The sequence below is a fragment of the Salmo salar genome, chromosome ssa20 (assembly GCF_905237065.1).
Source record: "Salmo salar chromosome ssa20, Ssal_v3.1, whole genome shotgun sequence".
Lineage (NCBI taxonomy): Eukaryota > Metazoa > Chordata > Actinopteri > Salmoniformes > Salmonidae > Salmo > Salmo salar.
In genome coordinates, this window is record NC_059461.1 from 27,214,442 (window position 1) to 27,226,664 (window position 12,223).

Below are 12,223 nucleotides of genomic sequence, written 5' to 3' on the forward strand. Positions count from 1 at the left end.
CAGGCAACCTTTCAGAAGGCTCCACAGCCAAATGCAGCCAATTGATTGTAAACAAGCAACAGGGCCTTGAAAAAACAAGAAAAACAAAGCCATAATTCTACCAAAAACCCAAAAGTAAATTAGTTTGATGCAGTGGCTCTCACACCATTTTATGGGATTGATTTTCCCTTTAATGGGTCTGTTATTTTTTCTTTATCTACAACCCTAATCCTTTAGTATGGGCTCTCGGACACTTTCTTTGGCTGTGGAGGAGCAGCTTCGTAGCCTCTGCCTGAAGGACTTTCCATGTGGGCATGGCTGTTGGGTGAGTCCACAAGCCATTTATGTATGAAGCTTTTTTGGCCACACATCAGATCAGGTTGGTGCAAAAGAGGGCAGACAAACTTGTGTGATTTCACTCAAAGATCCCAAAGTCTCAATGGAATGGAATGGATGGGGCCAGAGCTATATATATATATATATATATATATATACACAGTGAGGGGAAAAAAGTATTTGATCCCCTGCTGATTTTGTACATTTGCCCACTGACAAAGAAATGATCAGTCTATAATTTTAATGGTAGGTTTATTTGAACAGTGAAAGACAGAATAACAACAAAAAAATCCAGAAAAACGCATGTCAAAAATGTTATAAAATGATTTGCATTTTAATGAGGGAAATAAGTATTTGACCCCTCTGCAAAACATGATTTAGTACTTGGTGGCAAAATCCTTGTTGGCAATCACAGAGGTCAGACGTTTCTTGTAGTTGGCCACCAGGTTTGCACACATCTCAGGAGGGATTTTGTCCCACTCCTCTTTGCAGATCTTCTCCAAGTTATTAAGGTTTTGAGGCTGATGTTTGGCAACTCGAACCTTCAGCTCCCTCCACAGATTTTCTATGGGATTAAGGTCTGGAGACTGGCTAGGCCACTCCAGGACCTTAATGTGCTTCTTCTTGAGCCACTCCTTTGTTGCCTCGGCCGTGTGTTTTGGGTCATTGTCATGCTGGAATACCCATCCACGACCCATTTTCAGTGCCCTGGCTGAGGGAAGGAGGTTCTCACCCAAGATATGACGGTACATGGCCCCGTCCATCGCCCCTTTGATGCGGAGAAGTTGTCCTGTCCCCTTAGCAGAAAAACACCCCCAAAGCATTTTTTCCACCTCCATGTTTGACGGTGGGGATGGTATTCTTGGGGTCATAGGCAGCATTCCTCCTCCTCCAAACACAGTCAGTTGAGTTGATGCTAAAGAGCTCCATTTTGGTCTCATCTGACCACAACACTTTCACCCAGTTGTCCTCTGAATCATTCAGATGTTCATTGGCAAACTTCAGACGGGCATGTATATGTGCTTTCTTGAGAAGGGGGACCTTGCGAGCGCTGCAGGATTTCAAATCCTTCACGAAGTAGTGTGTTACCAATTGTTTTCTTGGTGACTATGGTCCCAGCTGCCTTAAGATCATTGACAAGATCCTCCCGTGTAGTTCTGGGCTGATTCCTCACCGTTCTCATGATCATTGCAACTCCATGAGGTGAGATCTTGCATGGAGCCCCAGGCCGAGGGAGATTGACAGTTCTTTTGTGTTTCTTCCATTTGCGAATAATCGCACCAACTGTTGTCACCTTCTCACCAAGCTGCTTGGTGATGGTCTTGTAGCCCATTCCAGCCTTGTGTAGGTCTACAATCTTGTCCCTGACATCCTTGGAGAGCTCTTTGGTCTTAGCCATGGTGGAGAGTTTGGAATCTGATTGATTGATTGCTTCTGTGGACAGGTGTTTTTTATACAGGTAACAAGCTGAGATTAGGAGCACTCCCTTTAAGAGTGTGCTCCTAATCTCAGCTCGTTACCTGTATAAAAGACACCTGGGAACCAGAAATCTTTCTGATTGAGAGGGGGTCAAATACTTATTTCCCTCATTAAAATGCAAATCAATTTATAACATTTTTTACATGCGTTTGTCTGGATTTTTTTGTTGTTATTCTGTCTCTCACTGTTCAAATAAACCTACCATTAAAATTATAGACTGATAATTTCTTTGTCAGTGGGCAAATGTACAAAATCAGCAGGGGATCAAATACTTTTTTCCCTCACTGTATATATAGTACATGGCTCTTGATGGTGCCATCCAGCGAGCAAGGTCACCTCTTGGTGGTGGTTTCCAACTCTTTTCATGTACAAAGTAGTGGATATGAATGAGGTGGTACAAAATACCATTGATTAACAGAAATGGAATGCTTTTTACCTCAACGGCATGTTCCTGTGCTGTTGTGTTTAGAGCAAATCCAGAGGGAGTATCTTTGAGGAACAGAGTTGGGGCTACAGCGAGCAGGACGAGGGGAGAGAAGGTGCAGCCAAGGAGGAGGAGGAGGCCCTTATGGAGCACTTGACCAGTCCACTGTCCCCATGGCGACATGAGGGGTCATGGAGCCCCCAAGCCCCAACCCTGAGAGAGCTGTCCGTGCGAAAACCTGAACTTCTCCATGGCAACTTCATATTCAGCCACTTCAACACCCTACGTATTGTAGACAAGGGTGTGAGTATCTTAGCTGTCTGATAGCCAATGCTCACAAGCCTTGATTCATATGTTGAGCAATCTTTTGTCTCCAGTTTATATTACCAGCCTTTATATACCTGTCCTACTGAAATAAACAATTCATCCAACATTTTATTTTGTACAGTAATCGGCAATTATAGTAAGACGTGCCATCACTTTGAGCAGGACAGGCACAATACGAAAACAATGTGTGATGAATGCATTATTTGATAAGTCCCAGCAGTGTCGTCTCGCATTTTCAGGAAAAGACCAGCTATATAGAGGAAGACCGTCCCCCATATGTTCCTATCTATTTGAATGTGAATTCATACTGTCAGTGAATGGGTCTTTGTGTGTTCATCAGGTCTCCATAGTTGATGATGGCTTGCTCAGGTTCTCCAATCTAAGAGAGTTAGTGCTGAGTGCCAACAAAATTTCTGAACTACAAGCAGAGTACCTGCCCTGCACTTTACAAGTGAGTCACACAACACAGGGAGAGGAGGGGCTGTGACACATCAACCCATGTCTCATTGAATCCCACCACAGGGACACTCAGAGCGCCATTCATGTGCACTGAACTATAGTAGGAGGAGTGATTCTGTGGAGTTAGGGTTGAGCCGGGGTGTGGACATGAATCTAGGATGGGTTAGGGTTAGGGTTGAGCCGGGGTGTGGACATGAATCTAGGGTGGGTTAGGGTTGAACCGGGATGTGGACATGAAGCTAGGATGGGTTAGGGTTGAGCCGGGGTGTGGACATGAAGCTAGGATGGGTTAGGGTTAGGGTTGAGCCGGGGTGTGGACATGAAGGTAGGATGGGTTAGGGTTAGGGTTGAGCCGGGGTGTGGACATGAAGCTAGGGTGGGTTAGGGTTAGGGTTGAGCCGGGGTGTAGACATGAAGCTAGGGTGGGTTAGGGTTAGGGTTGAGCCGGGGTGTGGACATGAAGCTAGGATGGGTTAGGGTTGAGCCGGGGTGTGGACATGAATCTAGGGTGGGTTAGGGTTAGGGTTGAGCCGGGGTGTGGACATGAAGCTAGGATGGGTTAGGGTTAGGGTTGAGCCGGGGTGTGGACATGAATCTAGGGTGGGTTAGGGTTGAACCGGGATGTGGACATGAACCTAGGATGGGTTAGGGTTGAGCCGGGGTGTGGACATGAAGCTAGGGTGGGTTAGGGTTGAACCGGGATGTGGACATGAAGCTAGGGTGGGTTAGGGTTAGGGTTGAGCCGGGGTGTGGACATGAAGCTAGGATGGGTTAGGGTTAGGGTTGAGCCGGGGTGTGGACATGAAGCTAGGGTGGGTTAGGGTTAGGGTTGAGCCGGGGTGTGGACATGAAGCTAGGGTGGGTTAGGGTTAGGGTTGAGCCGGGGTGTGGACATGAAGCTAGGGTGGGTTAGGGTTGAGCCGGGATGTGGACATGAAGCTAGGATGGGTTAGGGTTGAGCCGGGGTGTGGACATGAATTTAGGGTAAGGAGTAGGGTCGGGGTTAGGGTTATAACTTTTAATATCATTGGGATGTTTTATGAACACTGATGCATATAGTGATCGTCTTTGATATCACTGCACAGTCCTTCAATTCAATGCATTTTATGCGTTCGTTTGAAAGGTTTTGGAGCTCTACGCCAACCAGGTTTCCAGCCTTAAAGGTCTCAGCAGCCAGCCTCTACCCTGCCTTCAGCATCTGGGTCTGGGCTGCAACAGGCTGGGTTCCCCCGCAGACATCCAGTACCTCACTGGAACTCTATGGTAAGTGCTCACACACAGGGCAAGTGACAAGCAGTACAATTTCAATACTCATCTGCACTTGCTCACAATCACCAGCAGATGACAACAGACTCTAGCATTAATAGGAAGGGACGTTACATGTCTTAGCGGTCATGTGAATAATAATAACTTTACATTTACATTTAAGTCATTTAGCAGACGCTCTTATCCAGAGCGACTTTAATTGTATAGCGCTTTTCAATTCAAGTAACAAAGTTATGCACATCATAAAATAATAAAATAAAAGTTCTAACAAAAGTAACCTTTGCGGGTGAAACGGAAGATCTTAGGAAAGGGGGATACCTAGTCAGTTGTACAACTGAATGCATTCAACTGAAATGTGTCTTCCACATTTAACCCAACCCCTCTGAATCAGAGAGGGGCGGGGGGCTGCCTTAATCGACATCCATGTCATCGGCGCCCAGGGAACAGTGTGTTAACAGCCTTGATCAGAACGACTGATTTTTACCTTTTGGTTACTGGCCCAACGCTCTACCCGAAACCTACCTGTCGCCCATCGATTAGGGCCACAACATATTATAGTTACTAAAATACTATTTTCATAAAAAATATTAACTAGCTATCATGTATATTTATTTAGTTGCTATACCATCTATTCCCAATATGAGAAACATACTTTTTTTTTACCATTGCTGTTCAGGTTGTTTGTGTGGTCAATCAAACATTGTTATGAGTGATGAAAAGGCAGATCCCATACATACAGAGGTAGTTCCACAGCTTCCTCTCACCAGTTGTCAGCTCAGCCCTTGCATTCTGACTCCCTCTTCAGGCCGCGGCTGGTATCTCTGGACCTGAGCTGGTCTGGCTTCCAAGGACAGCGGGCCCTTGTGGATGCCCTGGCCACCCTGCCTAGCCTGAGGACCTTGGTGCTGGAGGGCAACCCCCTTACCCTCACCCCTTCCTACCCAGGCTTCATCCTCGACAGCCTCCCGCGGCTGCTCTACCTGGATGCCACACGGGTCACACCGGATGATCACCATCGCTTTGAAGGCCTGGCCAAGATGAGAGGTTAAGCTATCAATCACCACACTATCACCACTGTCTTACATTATATAGTGTGACGACTACGTCTGCGCTGATCGGTTGAGGGATGAGCGTTGTGTAGGAGCGTTGTGTAGGAGTGTAGGACCTGACGTAACAATGCGCTAATCACAAGAATTATTTTTTTAGTTTTTTATTTCACCTTTATTTAACCAGGTAGTCCAGTTGAGAACAAGTTCTCATTTACAACTGCGACCTGGCAGTTGTAATGATAGTTGATCTGATTGTACATCGGATTCGCCAGGTATGAATCAGCACCCCTTACCTGTTCAATGATGTGGACACATAGTGTATTTTCATATTGAAGGAGCCTGCCTTACAGTGATTATTGACAGAACATTCTACTCACTAAACCAGTTATTATCTTCCTTTTTATCTCAGGCATTTCCCAGCAGTGTTCTCATCACTCTGTTAGGCCTGTGCATTTCATCATCAATGAGAGCCAAGTACCCTAGCTAAAAAATCAATTAGATTCAGCCGATCACATACAGTGCCTTCAGAAAGTATTCATACCGCTTTACTTATTTGACATTTTGTTGGGTTACAGACTGAATTCAAAAGACATTACAGCCTGAGATTAAATAGATTTTTTCTCACCCATCTTCACACAATACGGCATAATGACAAAGTGAAAACAGGGTTTTAGACATTTTTGAAAATGAAATTCAGAGTATACATAAGTATTCACATCCCCGAATCAAGACATGTTAGTCAGTACATGTTAGTCTTTTTGGGTAAGTCCAGAAGAGATTTGAACAACTGGATTGTACAATATTCGCACATTATTCTTAAGAAAATTATTCAAGCTCTGTCAATTTGGTTGTTGATCATTGCTTGACAGCCATTTTCAAGTCTTGCCATAGATTTTCAAGCCGATATAAGTCAAAACTGCAACTAGGCCACTCAGGAACATTCAATATCGTCTTGGTAAGCAGCTCCAGTGTTTATTTGACCTTGTGTTTTAGGTTATTGTCTTGCTGGAAGGTGAATTTGTCTTGCTGGAAGGTGAATTTCTCTCCCAGTGTCTGTTGGAAAGCAGACTGAACCAGGTTTTCCTCTAGGATTTTGCCTGTGCTTAGCTCTATTCCGTTTTTTTTTTCATCCAAAAAAACTCCTTAGTCCTTGCCGATGACAAGCATACCCATAACATGATGCAGCCACCACTATGCTTGAAAATATGAAGAGTGGTACCCAGTGATCTGTTGGATTTGCCCTAGGACATAAAGTTAATTTCTTTTGCAGTTTTACTTTTGTGCCTTATTGCAAACGTGTTTTGGAATATTTGTATTCTGTACAGGCTTCCTTCTTTTCACTCTGTCATTTAGGTTAGTATTGTGGAGTAAATACAATGTTGTTGATCCATCCTCAGTTTTCTCCTAGCACAGCCATTAAAGTCTGTAACTGTTTTAAAGCCACCATTGGCCTCATAGTGAAATCTGAGTGGTTTCCTTCCTCTTCGGCAACTGAGTTAGGAAGGACGCCTGTATCTTTGTAGTGACTGGGTGTATTGATACACCACCGAAAGTGTAATTAATAACTTCACCATGCTCAAAGGGATATTCAATGGATGAAATTCAATAGATGCCCTTCTTTGTAAGGCATAGGAAAACCTCCCTGTTTTTGCGGTTGAATCTGTGTTTGAAATTCACTGCTTGACTGAGGGACCTTACAGATAATTGTATGTATGGAGTAGTCAATCAAAAATCATGTTTAACACTATTATTGCACACATAGTGAGTCCGTGCAACTTATTATGTGACTTAGTCACATGTTTACCCTTAAACGTATGTAGACTTGCCATAACAAAGGGGTTGAATACTTATTGACTCAAGACATTTCAGCTTTACATTTTTTATTAATTTGTAAAAATGTGTAAAAACGTCATTCCACTTTGACATTATGGGGTATTGTGTGTAAGCTAGTGACACAATTTAAATGTAATAAATTTTAAATTCAAGCTGTTAACACAACAAAATGTGGAAAAAGTCAAGGGGTGTGAATACTATCTGAAGGCACTATATACAGTTGAAGTCGGAAGTTTACATACACCTTAACCAAATACATTTAAACTCAGTTTTTCACAATTCCTGACATTCAATCCTAGCAAACATTCCCTGTCTTAGGTCAGTTAGGATCACCACTTTATTTTAAGAATGTGAAATGTCAGAATAATAGTAGAGAGAATGATTTATTTCAGCTTTTATTTCTTTCATCATATTCCCAGTGGGTCAGAAGTTTACATACACTCAATTAGTATTTGGTAGCATTGCCTTTAAATTGTTTAACTTAGGTCAAATGTTTCGGGTAGCCTTCCACAAGCTTCCCACAATAAGTTGGGTGAATTTTGGCCCATTCCTCCTGACAGAGCTGGTGTAATCGAGTCAGGTTTGTAGGCCTCCTTGCTCGCTTTTTCAGTTCTGCCCACACATTTTCTATGGGATTGAGGTCAGGGCTTTGTGATGGCAACTCCAATACCTTGACTTTGTTGTCCTTAAGCCATTTTGCCACAACTTTGGAAGTATGCTTGGAGTCATTGTCCATTTGGAAGACCCACTTGCGACCAAGCTTTAACTTCCTGACTGATGTCTTGAGATGTTGCTTCAATATATCCACATAGTTTTCCTCATGATGCCATCTATTTTGTGAAGCGCACCAGTCCCTCCTGCAGCAAAGCACCGCCACAACATGATGCTTCCACCCCAGTGCTTCACGGTTGGGATGGTGTTCTTCGGCTTGCAAGCCTCCTCCTTTTTCCTCCAAACATAACGATGGTCATTATGGCCAAACAGTTCTATTTTTGTTTCATCAGACCAGAGGACATTTCTCCAAAAAGTATGATCTTTGTCCCCATGTGCAGTTGCAAACCGTAGTCTGGCTTTTTATGGCAGTGTTGGAGCAGTGGCTTCTTCCTTGCTGGGCGGCCTTTCAGGTTATGTCGATATAGGACTCGTTTTACTGTGGATATAGATACTTTTGTACCGGTTTCCTCTCTTCACAAGGTCCTTTGCTGTTGTTCTGGGATTGATTAAAACTTTTCGCACCAAAGTACATTCATCTCTAGGAGATAAAACACGTCTCCTTCCTGAGCGGTATGACGGCTGTGTGGTCCCATGGTGTTTATACTTGCATACTATTGTTCGTACAGATGAACGTGGTACCTTCAGGCGTTTGGAAATTGCTCTAGGATGCTCTAGGAAATTGCTCTAGGATGAACTAGACTTGTCTACAATTTTTTTGAGGTCTTGGCTGATTTCTTTTGATTTTCCATGATGTCAAGCAAAGAGGCACTGAGTTGAAATAAGTTAAATAATATGTCTGTAAACAATTGTTGGAAAAATTACTTGTGTCATGCACACAGTAGATGTCCTAACTGAATTGCCAAAACTATAGTTTGTTTAACAAGAAATTTGTGGAGTGGTTGAAAAACGAGATTTAATGACTCCAACCTAAGTGCATGTAAACTTCCGACTTCAACTGTTGATAATGGAATTTATATCTTTAAGGTAATGACTAAAGGATTCCACCCTGAAATGTATAACTGTGTAAAGAATTAGAATTATAAGACTGTAATTCTCTAATGTGTGTGCATAGGACAAGTTAAGACTTTACTATTTAGCAATGTAAGTGAGACATTCAAGGAAAAGAGAAACTGTTAACAGACAACTTGTGACAGACAACTTGTGACCACTGTGAAACTGATAACACGAAGGAGGTCTCCCCACCCAGGGAGGGGAGAAACCGTTAGGCTTGCAGTAGATTATGTGACATGTGGCAGGATATGATAAGCAATGTATGTGTTGGAGAAGACTTGTAAACAGCATTGACAGTGTTAGAGAAGAGGAGGGGCATTTATAAGGGGTATGGTCTGACCGAATGTGAGGTATAAAAGGATATGTGCATTGTATCATTTTTTTTAGAGCTCTCTGAATAAAGAACTAACCTTTTGCAGACTCCTGGGACTTTGTCAAATTCTTCTATTAACCAGGGCCTTAACAACCTCTGGGGAATTGGTCAAAGCTTATAGTGAGTTGAGTTAATATCATTGGAACTAGAAATTATCGTGACAACTGTATCTCTGTATTATGCGTGTGGGAATACTTTGGAACAGATTTACAAAAATGAAATCACTTGGAGCTGATTTGCTGGTGTTTTTACAGTCTTTTATGTCCAACAAGTCAAATAATAAAACTTGGGGGGCCAAATAAAATCACCTTGGGAAAATGTATCAGCCTGCTTTTGAAGAGTAAGATGGTTATGTTCCATCCACAGACCAGATAGTGGACCAGGCCATGGCAACAGTGACAGTGCGAAGGATCAGGGGTGTCCCGGACCCACTGCTGACTGTGGATGAGAGTGTCCCTGAGTTCCCTGTGGTCAGCTACAGCTACTTTGTCAACTATGAGTTCCTCAGCCAATCACCCCCTGGCAACAAGGCATGATATCCCATTTTTCTGTTTAGTCATTCAACTTAATTGATTGTCATATTACAATCTAGTTATTGATTGGTCACAGCAGGCTGGCAGTGACACTGCATCCACATCTGATCCAATGGCACCCATAGCGGAGAAGATGGATGGGGGCATCGTTGGTATCTATCAGACACCAAAAGAGAACTGTGAGGAGGAAACAACCAACACTCCAAAACCAGACACCACAGCCAGGACAATGGAGAGTTTGGAAACGAACCATTGTTCCATTGATGGTAAGCAACTTTCAGTGCTTTCAGAAAGTATTCATACTCCTTGACTTATTCCGCATTTTGTTGTGTTACAGCCTGAATTCATAATGAATTAAACTGATTTTTTTTCTCTCACCCATCTACACACAACAACCCATAATGACAAAGTGAAAACATATTTTTTGAAATCTTTGCAAATTTATTGAAAATGAAATACAGAAATAATTCATTTACATATGTATTCAAACCCTTTTGCTATGACACTCCAAATTGAGCTCAGGTGCATCCAATTTCCTTTGATCATCCTTGAGATGTCACTTCAACTTGATTGGAGTCCACCTGTAGCTAATTCAATTATTTGGACATGATTTATAAAGAAACACACCTGTCTATATAAGGTCCCACAGTTGACAGTGCATGTCAGAGCCAAACTATACCATGAAGTCCAAGGAACTGTCCAAAGAGTGCCGAGATAGACTTGTGGTCATATATCTGGGGAAGGGTATAAAACAATTTCTAGAGTGTTGAAAGTTTCCAAGAACACAGTGGTCTCCATCATTAAGAAATTGAAAAAATATGGAACTACCCAGACTCTGCCTAGAGCTGGCCTTCTGAGCAAATGGGCAAGAAGAACCTTGGTCAGGGAGGTGACCAAGAACCCAATGACCATTCTGACAAAACTACAGAGTTCCTTGGCTGAGATAGGAGAACCTGCCTGAAGGAAATGTCTCTACGGCACTTCACCAATCTGGGCTTTATGGGAGAGTGGCTAGATGGAAGCCACTCCTGAGAAAAAGGCACATGACCGCACGCCTGGAGTTTGCAAAAAGGTATGTGAAGATCTCAGATCTTAAGGCAAATGATTCTGTGGTCTGATGAGACAAAAATGGAACCTTTTGGCCTGAATGCAAAGCGCTATGTCTGGAGAAAACCAGGCACAGCACATCACCCGACGAACACCATCCCTACAGTGAAGCATGGTGGTGGCAGTATCATGATATGGGGATGCTTTTCAGCGGCAGGGACTGGTAAGGATAGAAGAAACAATGAATGGAGCCAAATACAGGCAAATTCTTGATGAGAACCTGCTTCAGAGTGCAAACCAATTTAGACTGGGGCAAAGATTTACGTTCCAACAGGACAATGAGCCCAAGCATACAGCCAAAGCAATGCTGTAATTGCTTTGAGAATGTGAATAAGAATGTGAAAGTCCTTGAGTGGCCCAGCCAAAACCCAGACGTGAATCCCATTGTAAATCTGTGAAAAGACTTGATGATTGTTGCGCCCTATTTAACGTCACAGAGCTTGAGAAAATCTCAAAATCCAGATGTGCAAAGCTGATCCAAATGTACAGTGGGGGGAAAAAGTATTTGATCCCCTGCTGATTTTGTACGTTTGCCCACTTACAAAGAAATGATCAGTCTATAATTTTAATGGTAGGTTTATTTGAACAGTGAGAGACAGAATGACAACAAAAAAATCCAGAAAATGCATGTCAAAAATGTTATAAAATGATTTGTATTTTAATGAGGGAAATAAGTATTTGACCCCTCTGCAAAACATGACTTAGTACTTGGTGGCAAAACCCTTGTTGGCAATCACAGGGATAAGACATTTCTTGTAGTTTGCCACCAGGTTTGCACACATCTCAGGATGGATTTTGTCCCACTCCTCTTTGCAGATCTTCTCCAAGTCATTAAGGTTTCGAGGCTGACGTTTGGCAACTCGAACCTTCAGCTCCCTCCACAGATTTTCTATGGGATTAAGGTCTGGAGACTGGCTAGGCCACTCCAGGACCTTAATGTGCTTCTTCTTGAGCCACTCCTTTGTTGCCTTGGCCGTGTGTTTTGGGTCATTGTCATGCTGGAATACCCCTCCACGACCCATTTTCAATGCCCTGGCTGAGGGAAGGATGTTCTCACCCAAGATTTGACGGTACATGGCCCCGTCCATCGTCCCTTTGATGCGGTGAAGTTGTCCTGTCCCCTTAGCCGAAAAACACCCCCAAAGCATAATGTTTCCACCTCCATGTTTGACGGTGGAGGTGTTCTTGGGGTCATAGGCAGCATTCCTCCTCCTCCAAACACGGCGAGTTGAGTTGATGCCAAAGAGCTCCATTTTGGTCTCATCTGACCACAACACTTTCACCAGTTGTCCTCTGAATCATTCAGATGTTCATTGGCAAACTTCAGACGGGC

General features: G+C 43.1%; 1 protein-coding gene across 2 annotated transcripts in view; it reads left to right on the forward strand.

Annotated features, from left to right (window-relative positions):
• The window catches only part of LOC106580366 (leucine-rich repeat-containing protein 43), a 27,666-nt gene continuing 15,443 nt past the window's right edge, over window positions 1-12,223 (forward strand). Inside the window, exons 1-7 of one of the 2 annotated variants that reach the window (XM_014161328.2) lie at window positions 1-304; window positions 2,264-2,521; window positions 2,886-2,996; window positions 4,128-4,267; window positions 5,076-5,314; window positions 9,617-9,780; window positions 9,860-10,049. In XM_014161328.2, coding sequence (XP_014016803.1) covers window positions 218-304; window positions 2,264-2,521; window positions 2,886-2,996; window positions 4,128-4,267; window positions 5,076-5,314; window positions 9,617-9,780; window positions 9,860-10,049 — 1,189 coding nt within the window. In that variant the 5' untranslated portion in view covers window positions 1-217. The remainder of the gene's footprint in view (window positions 305-2,263; window positions 2,522-2,885; window positions 2,997-4,127; window positions 4,268-5,075; window positions 5,315-9,616; window positions 9,781-9,859; window positions 10,050-12,223) is intronic. The other variant, XM_014161327.2, reaches the window with a different exon arrangement.